At 44.4% G+C, this 18,860-nt stretch overlaps 1 protein-coding gene across 2 annotated transcripts in view; it reads left to right on the forward strand.

Moving 5' to 3' along the window:
• The first annotated feature begins 12,109 nt into the window (after positions 1-12,109).
• LOC140468522 (uncharacterized) overlaps positions 12,110-18,860 on the forward strand; it is a 76,363-nt gene continuing 69,612 nt past the window's right edge. Inside the window, exon 1 of one of the 2 annotated variants that reach the window (XM_072564607.1) lies at positions 12,110-12,632. In XM_072564607.1, coding sequence (XP_072420708.1) covers positions 12,147-12,632 — 486 coding nt within the window. In that variant the 5' untranslated portion in view covers positions 12,110-12,146. The remainder of the gene's footprint in view (positions 12,633-18,860) is intronic. The other variant, XM_072564608.1, reaches the window with a different exon arrangement.

Consider the following 18,860-nt stretch of genomic DNA (forward strand, 5'->3'; position numbering starts at 1 on the left):
CACACCTGCACGCATATATGCACACAGGAATACAGGCATACTTAATGCAAATATGGAAAATAAGAATGATAGAGACAGAGGTATATCTGGGAGTCACACTGACAGTAGGAAAATTTGAGACAGAACCTCAGCAATTATCCCCATGATCTGCCCAGTCCTCTATGTCAGGGGGGTTATGGTCAGACAATTATTGTGGGATCAACGTTCAATATTTTCAAACTGTATTGATGTCACAATCTCTCTAGCTTTTCCCTATTTATAAGGTCAATGTCAGTGCTATGCTAACAAAATGACTGCCATCAACAAACCTACAATGTCTGCCAGACTCAGTTGGATATGGAATTCTGTCAGCAAGGAAGAAGGGGAAAAGGGTCAAAAGCTATTTGCATTCATAGATGTATGAAATTGAGACAACTCTTGCAGGTGATTAAAATGCAAATTCCAGAACATGTTTATATAGAGACAATGTCACATTCCAGCAATGCCTGCCTTACTTTCTGAGCTCCAAATATCTGACAGACTCAAATATACATAACCTGAAACAGCTCAGCCACTGAATTGTAGATGTGCAGACTTGGTCAGAAACTGCCAGATTGAGAATCCTGTGTGGTTAGGCTCTATCCCAGAATCAATTGTTTATCAAATCCCAGACTGACCTGCTGTGTGTTCAAGTTGTGTGTTGTCTACAAATAAAGGAAAATAATGCATCTGCAAATGCGAACGAAAAGATAAAGACACAGAGAAAAACTGAGAGACATGGGGGATGGAGGGTGGAGGGGGGAGACAGGGAGACATAGGGAAAAGAGAGCGAGAGAAACCAGGGGAAGAGAGACAGATCCAGGGGAAAAACAGACAGACATGAGCGAAAAGCTCATTACCACTTTCTCAAGGGGGCAGCTAGGGATATTGGGACAATAAGAGAGGGTAAAGGTAAGGGAGCACAATTAACTTTGACCCTGGTCCAACAAAGGAAAGCAATTTGAAATAAAATGGAGTGGTGTACAGACTTCCTGTTGTAGTACTGAGCTTTGCAAATGAGTTGGTCACGAAAATGGAACTGATCGTCACATTTGGTAAGTTGGTGAAAATAGTGCTTTGCTTCCATGATAAATTGGAAACAGAATGAGTCTTTCTTCAATATAAATTTTAATTAAATTCCAGTGAAAATTCCGAAGCAATATGTCCTGACACCACGAAAGGACAGACTAATGTAAACTCAAATTGTACTCATTTCACAATGAAAGGACAAGGGGTTGCAGTTTGGCAGAGATCTGAATAAAATTGCATTCAATGTTTGCACTGAAGACAACAAGTAGTGTACAGTTCCCAAAACTTTACATTTTGATGAAGTGCACTGTAATGAGAAGGAAAAAAGAGCCATAAGTAGCAATGAAAACCAAATAGCATTTGGATATAATTACAGGTTAAAAAGAGGATATCTTCAATTGAACATTAGTTTAATTCAGCATTCTTTATACATTCAAACACAATGTGAACCACTTGTAAACTCAAACAAATCATGCCCCAGGACATGATTCTTAAACGGTAAGAAATCTAAGGGAATCTGTATAAACAGAAGATAATAAGACATCACAGACTTCCTGATAGTAGTATTGAAGTGCCCAAATGAATTAAAGGAGAAAATAAATCTGATCATTGCATTATTTATTTCATTTACATTGACATTTGTGCTGGTGGTTGATCCACAAAGTGCTTCAGGAGGGAGAATTTTGACCCAGCCATACAAACGCAGCAGCAATGACTTGAGGGGATTTCGCAGGGTGTGGTGTTTCCGTGTATCTGCTACCCTTGTCCTTCCATATGCAAGTGCTTGTAGGTTTGGAAGGTGGGATTTATGTAACTTGGTGAATTTCTGCGGTGCATCTTGGAGGTAGTGCACACTGCTGCTGATGGGAAATTACCTTCTCACCACAGCTTGCTTTATCAAAATATAAAATGGTAGTAACTGTGTATTGCTTCTTCTTCACAAAGCAATAATTTCATCCAGTATTATGATCTCTGCCAGACTGAAGCCTCCTTACTCTTTCATAATGAAGTAGGTCTGGTTGACTGCTCAGTGTCACTCTCACAACGGTTTGCCCTCTAGTGTCTTCAGAGCATATTGCTTCAGAAATATCCCTTGAATTTTGTCACAGAATAAGAAAACAAATCTGACCCTTTCGACTGTCAAGGTATCATGGAAGATAAAGAGTACTTATTTCAGTCGTGTGTATGATGAAATGTTCTGTTTGATTTTCTTAATTTATTCGGGCACTTCAATACTGCTATCGGCAAACCGCATTCAATATATTTCAAATGCCATTATTGAGTATGAATCAGAGTCAGACTTCATGTGTTCCTTTCTCTATATTCCCACCTACTAATGTTGAAATGGCACTTCCAATCAATAAGACTTGTACCTCTGCAGTTCCTTTTCTTGCTGAAGATCACATAAACAAAATTACGCTGTATTTATTCACTTGTTGGACATCAGCAACACTGGCTGCACCAACATGCATTACCCATCTCTGGTTACCCCTTGAGAAGGAGATGGTGAGCTGCCTTCTCGAATTGCTGCAGTCCATGTGCTGTAGGTATACCACAACGCCCTGAGGGAGGGAATTGCAGGATTTTGTCCCAGCAACAGCAAAAGGGTCAGCAATATATTTCCAGGTTAGAATTGTAAGTGAGTTGGAGGGGAACTTAGTGTCCCCAAGTATTTGTTAACCTTCCCCTTCTAGATAGAAGCGGTTGTCTGTCTGGAAGGTGCCATCTGAGGAGCTTTGGTGAATTTTGGCGTGCACCTTGTAGATAATATGCACTGCTGTGAATGGGAAATTGAATCCAACCACATGTTTTTCTCTCTCTGTTCATAATAAGTAAAACGCTGCAATCGGCTAACATCTCTCTCTTACGATTACCTAAATTTAATTCAGACTGTTCTATTTTAGCCATCCTCCTGTCCTCCAGGTCTGCAATTATCTTAACATGTTTCCATCATTTTTCTGATTAGTCAGTATTATTCATGTTGTAGCACAGCTGTAACAGAAATGGTCTGAGCAGCCACCTACAGAGATTGGAAGAGCATCGTCCTGGTCTCTGAGGGACTGCTAAGCCTAAGGATGGATTTGTGTCAGAATGATGTGATGGACATGATTAAAGAATGGTTCCCGACGTGCCCATGTGTTTCAGGCACATGCCCTCTCTCACTCTGCTTGACGTCAGCGACCTCGCAGCCAGATAATAGGAAGACCCTCCCTTAGCTCCTTGGATGCTGCCTGAACTGCTGTGCTCTTCCAGCACCACTCATCCAGAATCTCCCTTAGTCTGACTACTGCTAACCAGCTTAAAAAATGAGAAGCAGGAATTCCAGTAAAACCAAGAATCTAAAAAAAGCTCAACAGTTCAATGACCTGTCTCAACACTACCAATAAGTGCTATTTCAACATCCGCTCAATTCTTCAGGAGCAGTTCAGAGACTGATCTATTTTTAAAATTATTTTTACCGTTTTGAAAAGTGCAAGTGTGAGAGTGTGTGACTGTGACTCTGTGTGTATGTGAGAGAGAGACAGACTGTGTGCGAGAGACTGTGCGTGTGATTATGTGTGTGTGCAAGATGGTTTGTGTGAGAGACTGTGAGAGAAACAGTGTGTGCGAGTGTGTGTGTGCATGCATCTCTGTGTATGAAAGAGATTGCATGTCTGCATTTGCGTATGTCTGTGTATGGGAAAGACTCTTTCTGTTTCTGTGTGAGATTGTGTCTGTATGTGTGTATGTGAGACAGTGTGAGTATCTGTCTGTCTGTGTGCAAGACTGTGTTTGTATGCAACTGCATGTGTCTGAATATCTCTGTGTGTCTGTGTGTGGGACACTACATGTGTGCATGTAAGTATATCTGTGTGTGGGAAAGACTGTGTATTTGAGATTTTGTGTGTGTCTGTGTATGTGGGAGACTTTGTATGAGACTGTGTGTGTGTGTGTGTGTCTGCCTGCCTGTCTGTTTGTATTTTTGCCTGAGTGTCCATGTTTATGTGTATGTCTCTGCTTGTGGGAGTGTGTATGTGTTTATGTTTGTTTGTGAGAGATGGTGTATGTTCATGTGCGTGTGAGACAGCGTGTGTGTATGCGAGGTCCTTTGTGTGTTTGTGTGTGATAGTATGTGCTTCAGAGGCTGATAGCTAAGTCCGATACCCATAGGGAGGGCCTCAACCAGAACCTTGGGTTCATGTCACATTACAGGTGACCACCATTGCACTATACACACACACACAGACACTCCTACACACACACACTCTCTCACACACACAGGCACTCCTATACACACATACACACGGACACACATACATGCAGACGCGCACACAGACACCCACACACACCCTTACAGACACACACACTCCCACACTCACACATGCACCCCCTCACAGACTTAAGACATTCTATACTCACTACACACACATACACTTTTTCACACTCACAAACCACAACCCAGACAGACAGACACACACACAGACAGATAAAGACCCTCAGGCAGGCATATATTTTGTGGGGTGAATTTGTATTTGCAGAGTTACATTGTAATTTGTTCAAAGACTGCATGCATTCATGTCGAACTCTGAGCTCAAAAACTGCATGAATTCATGTAAAACTCCATTATCTCACTTTTTAGATTAGAATCAATCTAAACATCATGGCATAGACAGAGAAGACAGGGGGCCAACACCTTCAACATATTGTCTAGCTTTCACCATTGTTAACAGCTAACCCGAGAATGCAACTTTTTCTTAAAAAAGGTTTTGTGATTTACACACGAAAGAAGTGAAACTATCACTGTATTCTAACAGATGAAAGGCTTAACAGACAATCAATTTTTCAATGTATAATTTCAGTTACATCACACTGTAAATTTTTGCTATAAATCCTGTGTGTTAGGATTGAGTCCTCTACAACCATCTGATGAAGGAGCATCGCTCCAAAAGCTAGTGTGCTTCCAATTAAACCTGTTGGACTATAACCTGGTGTTGTGTGATTTATAACTTTGTACACCCTAGTCCAACACCGGCATCTCTAACCCAGAGCCGGATTTGCATAGTTAATGGTAGTTCCCTTGGGAGTGTTTTCAAACAGAGAGGATGAGGAATGCAGGGACATAGTTCCTCGAAAGTGATGGCACAGGTGGGAGGTGAAGAAGGCCTTTGGCACGCTTGCATTCATTGGTCAGAGCAATGAGTCCAGGAGTTGGGATGTCATATTAGGACTGTACAAGACATTGGTGAGGCCACATTGGAGCTCTGCATACCATCCTGTTCACCCTGCTATGGGAAGGATGATATTAAACTGCAAACGGTATGAAACAGATTTACAAGGATGTTACCAAGACATGAAGACTTGACTTCTCAGGAGAGGCTGGGACCTTTTTCCCTGGAACATAGGAGGCTGAGTGATGAGTTTACTGAGGGATATAACATCACGGAGGGCATAAATTTAAGGTCAGAGGAGAAAAATGTAAAAAACACTTGAAGGGAAACTTTTTAACACAATGCGTGGTGCGTATATGGAAGGAGCTACCAGAGGAAGTGATAGAGGCAAGTACAATCCCAACATTTAAAAGATCTCAGAATAGGTGTGAGGATAGGAAAAGTACAAATTGGACTGGCTCAGTTTTCGAAAACTGGTCAGCATGGACCAGTTGGGTCAAAGGGTTGGTTTCCATGCTGTATGGCTCTATAATTTCTATCATCTCAAAAACCCACTACCAGGGAACTGTTGTACCACATTATAAAAAAACCTTGAACTCCTCAATTAGATTCCAGTGTGTAACACATATCTGGGCATCTGTCACTCTTTGTATAAGCCATCCGCTACCTCTCAATTATATTCCAGGCTGTAAGTCACTCCCAGCTAGCTATTAGTCTACTGGTAAACCACTCAAATACCTTGATCAGATTCCTGTCTATAACTCTCTTCTGACGCTCTGTTGTTTCATATATAGTTACCTGTCTATAACTCAATCCCTGGTATCTGTTACTCTGTATGTCAATCCCCACTGAATCCTGGATTAGATTCCAGTCAGTAACTCAGACTTGGGTATCTGTTATTTGATACATAAACCTTCTGAACCCATATTGAGTGGAAGAGTGAGTGAGAACCAAAGTGAGATGGCCTAAGTGAATGCATGAGTGATGTATGAGCAAGAGTCAGTGTGTGCGTGCTTGCATGTGAGTGAGAGAGAGTTAGGCATTCCATCAAGGAATCATTCACACTGAAACTCGACAAACAAAGGCACAATGTCTTGCTCACAAAGATATGCTTAATCAGTCAGAAACACACATACACACACACACACACACAGGAGTATAGACACATTTGATGGAATTATTGAAATATTAGTCGAAGAGAGAGAGTTACATGTGAGAATCACACTGAGAGCAGGAACAGTCTGAGCGGAAGTTCAGCAATTATCCCCACGTTCTTCCTAGTCCTCTGTGTTGGGGGTTGAGTGTCAGAGAATCTTAGATTTTGGTGTGGAACCAATATTCAATACTTTCAAACTGTTTTGGTGTTGCCAGTCTCTCTTGCGATTTCCTATTTATTCCATCAGTCAGTGCTATGCTAGTTGGTGGTTGTGAACAAATCTAAAATGTCTGCCTGAGTCACTTGGGTCTGGAATTCTGTCAGCAAGGGCAAGGAGGGAATATGTCAAAAGTCATTTCCATTCATGGATCCTTGCAGAGGTAGGAAATGGAGACAATCCTTTGAAGGAGATTAAAATGCAAATTCCAGAACCTGTGTACAGTGAATGCGGAGAGACACTGTCACTTTCCAGCAATATCTGCTTTACTTTCCAAATATGTGAGAGACTCAAATTTACAAAGACCGAGACAGCTATCTGTGACTCACTATCCAAACCGCCCCGAACCAGTTGTTAGGATTCCAGTGTGTAACTCACTCCCACGTATCCGTGACTATGTATATGCGCCACTTCAAACCCCTCGATTGGATTCCAGTCTTTAACTCATTCGCTGTTATTCCATATATAAACCACTCATCCCTCAGTTAGCTTCCAGTCTGTAACTCACTCCCGGATATCTGTTATTGATATAAAAACACTTCAAACAGCTCGATTAGATTTCAATGTTTGACCCACTCACTTACATTCTCTACATCCAAATATTCTTCTCTCAAACCCCTATCCCTTGGTCAGTGTGTGTGCATCTGTTTCTCTCTCCACTCCCAGAATATCTGCCAATCCCCACATCCATCTGTGAGCTTTTTTGAATTGGTTCATGGTATCCATGTCCTCTGTACAATCCCAGTACGACTTCCTCACTTCTTATGTCCCATCCCCTGGGAATAACTGGAAGATAATCTGGTGTCCTCAGAATATATAAATACCAGATTAAACATACAAATGACGAAATGATATGGAGCCTTAGCGACTCTCACTCTCACTCCCTCTCTCACAAACACACACAAAGTCACTTGCATGCATACACACACACACACACACAGTCACACCAGACACATACGATTCCTCTTACTCTTTTTCTCATACACACAATCAGACACAGTCACTTGCGTGCGCGCGCACACACACACACACAGTCATACCACACAAACATGATCCGTCTCTCTCTCTCTTTCACAATTACACACACAAGCGCGCGCACACACACACACACATACAGACACACAGAGTAACTCTCACACATGTTTTCACATACGCACACACAGGCATGTGCGCTTATGAGAGAGTGTGTGCAAGAGAAATTGTGGGAGTGTGAGAGAGTGAGTGTGATCATCGATTTTCAATTTCGAAATCCCATCTTCCCCATCATATCCCTGGGCTCACTTAGATAGGTCAGGTTAGTTGGCCATGCTAAATTGCTCATAGTGTAAGGTGCATTAGTTGGGAGTAAGTGTAGGGAAATGGGTCTGTGTGAGTTACTCTTTGGAGGGTAGGTCTGGACTTGTTGGGCCAAATGGCCTGTTCCCACATTGTAGGGAATCAAACCTAATCAAACAAAACCAAGATTATGTATGAGAGAGACAGAGATTGTGTATGGAAGTGAACAATAGTGAGATGGTGTATCAAAGAGAGAGGGAGAGAGATAGCGAAATGGTGTATGAGAGAGAGAGAGAGATTGTGTATGAGAGAGAGATAGTGAGATTGTACATGAGAGAGACTCACCTTCTCCCTGGCACTGAGGGGTTCCTGTATCACACACCAGAATGAAATCAGACGCTGTGTTTGGGAGCAGGACATGGCCCATGGAACCCCCTGTGGATATTCAGAATCAGAATTGAGCAGAGAATGACAACAGAACAGAGAATCAAACAAAGATATTGGTGCTGAATTTGTGGAAGAGTTCAGTTCCTGGAGAGAATGTTGAGCCAATGATACATTGACACTGATTTACCACGGTCGAGAGTTCAGGACTATGTCTTTGTTTGTGTCTGTGTTTGTCTGTGTGTGACACAGATTGTTTAAACTGAGTTTAACCCTGTGTTGCTGCTTAGGTAATGCCTGTCCTTCACACTTTTCACTGTGACATCATCCAGAAATACATACAGTATTCTAAAGCTTGCCTAACCAAAGTCCTCTACAGCTGCAACATGATCTCTCAAACACTATTCTCAATTCTCTGACAATAGAGGAAAGCATACCAAATGCTGAGACACTATGACTGTCTTACTCTATGACACTGTGACTCTGATTATCTGGCTCTGTGATTCTCAGACTCTGTGATTCTTTGACTGCATAGCTATATGAGTCTGTGCCACTTTGAATCCGTGACTCTGTGAATCTCAGACTCTGTGTCTCACTGAATCTGTGACTTTTTGACTGTGACTTTGACAGTCTGACGCACTGACTCTGAGACTCTTACTCTGTGACACTGTGAACCTCAGAGTCTGTGACTCAGTGTCACTCTGATTCTGTTACTACCTGCCTTCAGACATTGTGATTCTCAGTCTCTGTGACTGTGTGACTCTGACTCTGTAAATCTCAGTCTCTGTGTCTCTGTGACTCTCTGGCTCAGTGTCTCTCTCACTCTATGGTCTCTGAATCTCTGACACTGTGATTCTGTAATTCTGTGACACAGTGAGTCTCTGACTATGTGACTCCCTGCCTCTCTGGCTCTGTGAATCTCTGATTCTGTGACTCTCTAACTCTCTGAATTTCTGACGCTGTGACTCTCTGACATCGTGGTCTGTGACTCTATCTCTCTGTGACTCTCTGGCTTCGTGAATCTCAGTCCTTCTAGCTCTGTGACTCAGTAACTCAGTGACTCCGTGACTGTGATCCTCAGAATCTGTGATTGTGTGGCTCTGAATCTGTTAATTCTGACTCTTAATCTGTGAATCTCTGTCCCTGTAAATCTCTGATTCTGTAACTCCGTGTCTCTCAGACTCTGTGACTCACAGACTCTGTACTTGTAAATTTATGACAGTATCACTTTGACTGACTCTGTGAATCTGTGAGTAACTGACTCTGTGACTCAGTCACCCTGTGCCTCTGTGATTTTGACTCTCTGATTCTCAGACTCTGTGACTCTGTACCTCTGTGATCCTCAGACCCTGTGCCTGTGTGAATCTGAATTTGTGACTCTGTGACTCAGTGAATGTGTGACTCTGTCACTCGGTGACTCTCTGACTCTGTGATCCTCAGACACAGTAGCTGTATGATTCTGTATCTGTGATCTTGTGACTCTCTGACACTGTGACTGTCAGACTCTATCACTTGGATTTGGTGAATCTCATATTCTGTGACTCATATTGCTCTGAATTTGTGACTCTGAGACACTGTGACTCTGTGACTGTATGAGTCTCAGATTCTGTGACTCTGTGACTGTATGACTGTATGACTCTCAGACTCTGTGACTCTGTGACTGTATAACTCTCAGACACTGTGACTCTGTGACTGTATGACTCTCCGAGTCTGTGACACTGTGACTCTGTGACTGTATGAGTCTCAGATTCTGTGACTCTGTGATTGTATGAGTCTCAGATTCTGTGACTCTGTGACTGTATGACTCTCAGACACTGTGACTCTGTGACTCTGTGACTGTATGACTCTCAGAGTCTGTGACTCTGTAACTGTATGACTCTCAGACACTGTGACTGTATGACTGTCAGACTCTGTGACACTGTGACTCTGTGACTGTATGACTCTCAGACGCTATGACTCTGTGACTGTGTGACTCTCAGACAGTGACTCTGTGACTGTATGAATCTCAGACTGTGACTCTGTGACTGTATGACTCTCACACTGTGTAACTTTGTGACCGTATGACTCTCAGACACCGTGACTCTGTGACTGTATGATTCTCAGACTCTGTGACCGTATGAATCTCAGACTCTGTGAATCTTTGACTGTAAGACTCTCAGACTCTGTGACTGTATGACTCTCAGACACTGTGACTCTGACTCTTAGAGTATGCCAGTCTCTGAGTCTGTGGCTCTCTGAGTCTGTTACTCTGTGACTCTCTGACTGTAACTGGGTCTTTCTGACTCAGTGACTGACTTATTCTGTAAACTTGTGACTCTGTGACTCTTAATCTGTGAGTCTCTGACTCTGTGACTCTGACTGTTTAATTCTTTGACTCTCAGACTCTTTGAATCTCAGATTCTGTGACTATCACTCTCAAACTCTGTGACTCTATGACAGTGTCACTCAATGACTGCTTGAATCTATGACTCTGTGAGTCACTGACTTTGTGACTCAATCAGTCAGGCTCTGTGATTCTGTGACCCTGAGACACTTTGACTTTCAGACTCACTCTGTGAGTCTGTGAACCTCGCGTTCTGTGACTGTGTTGCTCTGAATCTGTGACTCTTAAACTCTGTAACTTTGTGACTGTATGACTCTCAGATGCTGTGACTGTGACTCTTAGATTCTGTGACATTCTGACTCCCTGAGTCAGTCACTCTGTGAATGAGACTCTATGACTCAGTAATTCTCAGATTCTGAAGCTGTGACTCTGCCTCTGTGACTTTGAGCCTCTAACTTTGTGACTCTGTTACTTTGTGACTCATAGACTCATAGACTTTGCGACTGCCTTAGTCTGTAAATTTGTGCCTCTGACTCTTTATGACTCTGTCACTCAGTGACTCTCTGACTAGTTGACTCTCAAAACTCTGTGCATCTCTGGGTCTACGAATGTCTGATTCTGTGACCGTCTGACTCTCTATGTGACTCTGTCTCTGTCACACTCTGACTCTGGCCCGGTGGCTGTGACTTTAGGCATTTGATTAGATTCCCTACAGTGTGGGTACAGGCTCTTCGGCCCAACTAGTCGCTGACCCTCCGAAGTGTAACCCGTTCCCCCTAACTAATGCACCTAACAACATTGGCAATTTAGCATGACCAATTCACCTAGCCTGCACATCTTTGGACTGTGGGAGCGCAGAACACAGGGGGACTGTGCAAACTCCACCTGGGTCCTGGTGCTGTGAGCCAGCAGTGCTAAACACTGAGCTACTGTGCCGCTTTCAGAATGTGTGACTCTTAGACTATTTGCTGTCACTTGCTCTACTGTGACTGTCCCCTCCCGATGTAAGTCTTCAGTGGAAAGGGGGCGGGGACATAAGTGTCATTCATCGCCTGGCCCCGACGCATGCGCTGTTTGTATGGAGGGCGCGCGCAATGGAGCGCAGGGGCGGGGCTCACAGGCAAACGGGGCGGGGAAGGAATGTGTCCATCAGCGTCAGGCCGGGACGCACGCGCTGTTTGACGGGTTTAAGCTTCCGGGGGCTGGCCTTCAAGTGATTGAAGGGGGTGCTTGGGGGGGGGGAAAGGAGGTGTCCATCAGCGGCGCGCCACCTCGCATGCGCCGTTCACCAAGTCCGCGGGAGGGACTTGCTCAGGATATCGGGGCGGGGTCAATGAAGCTCGCTCCGCCCTTGGGATCCCGCGACGCATGCGCGGTTTGGCCGAGTTAGTCACACCCCGGGGTGGGGCCGGGGGGTGAAAGGGGGCGGGGACAGGAGCTGTCCGTCACCGGGTGCACCGCCACGCTTGGCGTCGTTTGTCGTAAGGCGAAGCCCTTGCGGGGAGGGAAGGAGCGAGGGCGGGCGGACGCGCACGCGCCGTACGTCCCCGCGCGCGCAGTGACGTATTCCCTCCCTCCTCGGAGAGTGTGAGCAACATGGCGGCGGAGAACCGGAGCGGGGCCTCTGTTCATTGTCATCGGGCAGGCCCGGGTCCCGGGGGTGTGGAGCGGCGGCAGCAGCAGCAGCCTGAAGGTGAAGGACAGGAGGAGGAGGAAGAAGAAGAGGAAGAGGAGGAGGAGGAGGAGAAGGAGAAAGAGGAGGAGGAGGAGAGACACCGGGGGAGGAGCAGGGTCAGGGGGCGACCTGAGCCTGAAACACAAGGCCGCGCGGAGCTAGGCCTGGCCGCACCCTGCACCGTCAAACAGGAGCTGGGGCTGGAGGAGCAGCAGCAGCAGCAGCAGCAGGAGGACGGGGAGGAGGAGGAGGAGGAGGAGGAGGACGGAGGAGGCGGCGGCGGCGGCGGCATGGTGAAGGTGGAGGCCGAGCCTGAGGAAACGGGCCTTGCCGCCGGACGGACGGACTGCTCGCTTTACCCGGCGGGCCAGGAGCAGAGCGAGGCCTCGGCCAGGGAGCAGCAGCAGGTCAGCGGCAGTCAGCCGGATTCACACTGGTTGTTACTGTCAGGGAGCAGGTGACACTGTCAGGTCATTAGAGACGGTACAGCGCGGAAACAGACCCTTCGGTCCAGCCCGTCCATGCTGTCCCAGATAGCCCAACCCAATCTAGTCCCACCCGCCAGCACCCGGCCCATATCCCTCCAAACCCTTCCTATCCATAAACCCATCCAAATGCCTCATCAATGTTGCAATTGTACCAGCCTCCACCACATCCTCTGGCAGCTCATTCCATACACGTACCAGCTTCTGTGTGATACAGTTGCCCCATAGGTCTCTTTTATATCTTTCCCCCTCTCCCCCTAAACCTATGCCCTCTAGTTCTGGATCCCCCACCTCAGGGAAAAGACCTTGACTATTTATCCTACCCATGCCCCTCGTAATTTTGTAAACCTCTATAAGGTCACCCCTCAGCCTCCGACGTTCCAGGGAAAACAGCCCCAGCCTGTTCAGCCTCTCCCTATAGTTCAAAGCCTTGGCAACATCCTTGCAAATCTTTTCTGAGCACTTTCAAGTTTCACAACATCTTTCCGATAGGAAGGAGACCAGAATTGCATGCAATATTCCAACAGTGGCCTAACTAATGTCCTGTACAGCCGCAACATGACCTCCCAACTCCTGTACTCAATACTCTGACCAATAAAAGAAAACATACCAAACGTCACCTTCACTATCTTACATACCCGCGACTCCACTTTCAAGGACCTATGAACATGCACTCCAAGGTTTCTTTGTTCAGCAACACTCCCTGGGACCTTACCATTAAGATTTGCTTTCCGAAAATGCAGCACCTCACGTTTATCTGAATTAAACTCCATCTGCCACTTCTCAGCCCATTGACCCTTATTACCGCAGGGCAGATGATACTGTTGGATGATTAACATCAGGGCAGGTGATACTGTCAGATTATTACTGCCAGGGCATGGTGGGGGTGATGTAGGAAACTGATGCTTTCTGTTTCTCTCTGTGTGAGGCACATGGGGGTTAATACTACCTGTTACACTTGTTGAGGGACATGGAGGTGTTAGTACTGTCTGTTACGCACAATGTGAGGGACTTTGGGGAATTGATGCTGTCTGTTACTCTGAGATACATGAACTAATACTGTCTCATTATTGGTATGAAAATTAGTAAGGGTTATTACTAGGTGTGAGAGACACAGGATTTATATTGAGTTACTGTGCAAAGGGCATAGGGTTTTTACTAACACTCTTCAGATGAGAGATGAAAGCATGAACATTTGTCTTCCTGGTGTAACAGGTCGATTAATACTATCTGCTAATCCATTTCAGTGATATGGAGATTAGTACTGTCACTCCTACTCTGAGTGACATGGTGAGTAATCCTAACACTACCCACAGTGTGGCATCAGTCTAGATTAAAACTGTTTTTCATGTGCAAGTGACAGGCATGAGATTGAATGTTTCTCTCAGCATGTGGTACGTTAGCTGATTAGTACTGTCTGCTTTGCTCAGTGTTGACTATCAGAGTATTAATACTGGATTAGTGGTGCTGGAAGAGCACAGCAGTTCAGGCAGCATCCAACGAGCAGCAAAATCAACGTTTCGGGCAAAAGCCCTTCATCAGGAATAAAGGCAGTTGAAGGGCTTTTGCCCGAAACGTTGATTTCGCTGTTCGTTGGATGCTGCCTGAATTGCTGTGCTCTTCCAGCACCACTAATCCAGTATTTGGTTTTCAGCATCTGCAGTCATTGTTTTTACCTATCAGAGTATTAATGCTATTTCTCTGAGGGTGGATAATATTATCCTTTAGTCTCAGAATGAGGGGCTGGGTGATGTAATTTTGTCAGTTTGTGAGGGACCTGGGGATTAATACTGTCCATTATTCTTATTGAGAGATACCTGGATTAATAATCTCTCTCATTGTGAGGGATGCAAGATTAGTACTGCCCATTTCTCACCATATGATAGACATGCGAGGGTTAATATTGTTTGTCACTGTGAGAAACGTGGGGGTGAGTACTGCCTTTCACTTTCAGCATAAGAGTTGTGTGTGTATGAATAGTGTTTAGACTTCATGGATCTTAGAAATTAATACTGCCTGTTTTTCTCAATGTGAGGTATCTGGGATGGTTAATAAGTCATTCAGTGTTACAGAAATTACGGGGAATTATTAGTGTTACTATTTGTGGGTATTGCGGTGAATAACACTGTTACTTCAGCATGAAGAAAGTGGGAAGATTAGGATACGGAACTGAGGGTGATTAAATCTTAGTTGCACTTGGGATCTTGGCAATCAACATTGTCTTATTCTCAGGGTGTGATGTGCTGAATAATACTGTCGCGTGTTCTGAATGGCATCAGATTAATACAGTCTGTTTATTCTGAAAGATGAGTTAATTAATACTGTCCATTACTTATAAGCAACAGAGGAAACCTCACAACCTTTAAAAAGATCTTGGATGAGTACTTGAATTGTCATAACATGAGCCTAGTGAAAGAAAGTAGGACTCATGTAAGTACTGGTGTATTTCTGATGGTACAGTACCAAGGACTAGAGGGTCTCTTCTGTATTTTGCGATTCCATGTTGGATTAATGTTCTCTCTTATATTTGGAGACAAACACATAAATGGTTTATTGCTGTCAACAGTGTGATGGATAGGGTGGGATTTAATATTCTGTGTATCTTTGTTAGGGACTTAGAGGAATAATGCCATCTTTTACTTGTAATGAAAGGGAACTTGAGGGGTAATTTGTATTGTCAGTTACGTTTGCTCTAAAGTGTACTGAGATTAATACTCTTGGATACTGTCATTGTGCTTAATACTGTCATCTACTCTCTGTATGAGGAATAGCACGTGTGATATGTAAGTCACCCTCAGTGTCTGGCAGATGGGGGAATTAGTCTGAGGACAGCAGAGATTAATGCTGTTGGTTATCCTCTGAGAGATTCTAAGGGCTTCATACTATCTGTTCCCCTCAATATGATGAATTTCAGGGATTAATGTTAGTTATACTCCACTTGGGATGAATACTATCTGTTTCTCCATGTGAGAGCCCTTGGGATGATTGATATTGTTATCCTCAGTGTGAAAAGTGTGGGGCTTATTACTGTCAGTCTGTGTGAGGGATATGATGGTTAATGATGTCATGTTTTGTGTGGGACATGTGACGTTGATACTGATACACAGAATGAGGGAAGTATGGTGAGATTACGAATAAGAGACTGAGCGATTAATTCTGTCAGTGACTTTCTGCAGGACTGGGGACTTGGTGAGATTTAATCTGAGGGGCATGGGTGTTAATACTGTCTGTTCTACTCTGCATGAGTGGCATGAGGAAATAAGCTTACCTGTTACCCACAGAGGTCATACTGGGTTGAAGAGGGACGTGATGTTAACACTTACTCTCTCAAACAACTCAGTGGAGTATGCGGCTCTACAAATATCCTTCAAATGTGAGTCTAGCAAATCAGTGCAAAAGAGAAGGCTGAAGCATTTGCAGTAATCTTAAACCAGAAGTTCACTGAAACCGGCAATAGATGACTTGGCTTTTTGAGCCTGCTGTGCATTCATTATGATGACAGTGGATCCTCTGTCTCAATGCCATATTCTCTTTTAACTCTCCGTGCCTCTTCATGCTTTTAATATTTAAAGATTTACCAAATTCTTTTTGAATGTATTCTGACTTCGCCTCCACAACCTTCTGTGGTAATGATTTCCACAGATTGACCACGCTGTGACCCAAAGAAGTATTTCCTTGTCTCGCTCCTAAACTGTCTATGATGTTTGCTGAGACTGTGATCCCAGGTTCTGAATCCATTTTGGCCTTCTACAGAGGGCCCTAGCATTTCACATGACCGTCTCTAGCTGAGTTGATTAATTGTGTGATATCAAGAAAGGCTAGATATCAGAGCAGGAGCCACTAGTTAACCATTGGACCAGGAGGTCTGGGTTCAAGTCTCTCATGCTCCAGAGGTATGTACAGGAATAACATTTCTGCATAGGCTGATTAGAAAAATAGGATAAATAAAAAAAAGGCACAGCCACATTAATTAGCCGTTATTGAAAGCTTTTTCTACTGCACATGCCAGTGATTCTGACAACATACTGCCAATAGCACTGAAGATGTATGCTCCAGTTCTTGCTGTGCTACTAGCCAAGCAGTGCATCTACTTTACAGTGTGCAAAATTGCCCAGGCATATCCTCTACCGAAAGGCAAGAGCAATTGCAACCCAGTCAATTACTGTTCCATCATTGTACTCTTGACCATCAGTACAGTGATCTGTGTATAAATTACAGTACATGCCAGTCGCAAAGTAAGGAACGCAATCTCAGGAGAAGACCATTCAGCCTGTGCCAGGTTATTGTAAGAATTATTCACTCCACTCCCTTGCTCATTCTCTGTCATGCTGCAATTTACATTTTTTGTGAAGTGTTTTTAAATTCCTGTGACCTTGTTGGTCGTAAGCCCTCTTCAAGCAATGCATTGCATCTCTTGTTTGTTCATGCAAACATCAGTTATGACCTTCACCATGTGCGGAGGAAAGAGGCAGGCCCCAAGTTCACGTTGACCAAACGGGCATTGAGACCCATGCTGTTGACCTTTTCTGGCTGCCCAACCAAATGAACAGTCAGCACCTTCCCATCTTGGATTCAGAGCAATGAAAATATCCACTGTTACATGTTTACTTCCAATAGCATTGATTGAAATCTGCTACCTCTACACTCAATGCCAGGGATCTGGGTTTGATTCCCACCTTGGGTGACCATCCGTGTGGAGTATACATGTTCTCTCTGTGTCTTTGTAGGTTTCCACCAGGTTCTCCAGTTTCTTCTCGAAGTCCAAAGATGTGCAGGTTAAGTGGATTAGCCATGCTGAATTGCCCCATTGTGTGATTTCGAGGAGAGAAAACAAGGAAAAGATTTGTTGGTGGGAGTAGGAAGTGGCTTACAGGAGTTGTTTCTGGACAAGCATGGGCCTGTTTCAATGCTGAAGGTATTGCATGATGGTATAGCTCAGTCTACTTTATATCTAGCCCCATCCCTCAATCAGAAAAGCACACCTTTGTCCCCATTGCCTGGATTGTAACTAACCACTTTTGTTCATGTTCGTATTTCCTCAGACTTCGTCCTCCTGTAATGTGCCTTGTAACTGCTCTGAGCCCATAATATGTGGGAGAACCACAACCCTGCCCTACTCTGGGCTTTTATTGCCTCTTGTCATTCTGTACCTTTTGAGACATCACCTGACATTTCATCAGCTTTTTCGTATTTCGCCGTCTGATGAAACTGCAGCGACGTTTTATGAAAGTATTTCATGTGACCTGTATCTGGTCGAATACTGTCAGTAGTTAAGTAACAAAGCATTGATAGTTTCAAGAGGTGAGATAAGATCAGTAATATGGAGGAAGGAATCAAAAGTGTGAGAATCCAGGGGCGGTGGTTCATGCTGGTGTGCAGCACAGAGGTCCTGAGGCTGTGATTGGAGGGGTTTGTCTTCCAGTGTGATGGTTACAGGGGTTGTGTCATGAGGCGTTCGTGCTTCATGAGTTTGTCGGGTTGTGTTGGGTTACAGTGCAAGGGTTTCTGGCTATTGTTTAAAGACTGTGGGACTTTGAAGGAGCTGTTGTACTCTGAGAGCGTCAGGGCAGAAATGAGGTCTGTGTTTTTGAGTTCTGTTGGCCACTGGGCTGCGATGAGGGTGTGTAGGCTGCAAGGGTCAAGTCTTTGTGCATTTCATACATTGTGAGTCCTGGGCTGTGTTTATGGTTGTGGAGGAGTGCATTGTGAGCGTTTTAAGCTGTGAGGGGAGTATTGTCATACAGTACGTGTGTCTTGGGACAGCAGAGAAACTTTACAGAATTCTTCCTTGAAATACAGATGTCGCTGATGAGATTGGCCAATTTTAATTGACTTTGCATGTTTTCCGAGGCCATTTAGAGTCATAGAGGCGTACAGCACGGAAACAGACCCTTCAGTCCAACCCATCCATACCGATAAATAGCCCAACCCAATTTAGTCCCACCTGCCAGCACCCGGCCCATATCCCTCCAAACCTTGTCGAATGCCTTACAAAAATCTATATAGATCACATCTACTGCTCTGCCTTCATCAGTCCTCTGTTACTTCAAAAAACTCAATCAAGTTTGTGAGACAAGATTTCCCATGCACAAAGCCATGCTGACTATCGCAAATAAGTCCTTGCCTTTCCAAATACACGTACATCCTATC

The sequence above is a fragment of the Chiloscyllium punctatum genome, chromosome 47 (assembly GCF_047496795.1).
Source record: "Chiloscyllium punctatum isolate Juve2018m chromosome 47, sChiPun1.3, whole genome shotgun sequence".
Lineage (NCBI taxonomy): Eukaryota > Metazoa > Chordata > Chondrichthyes > Orectolobiformes > Hemiscylliidae > Chiloscyllium > Chiloscyllium punctatum.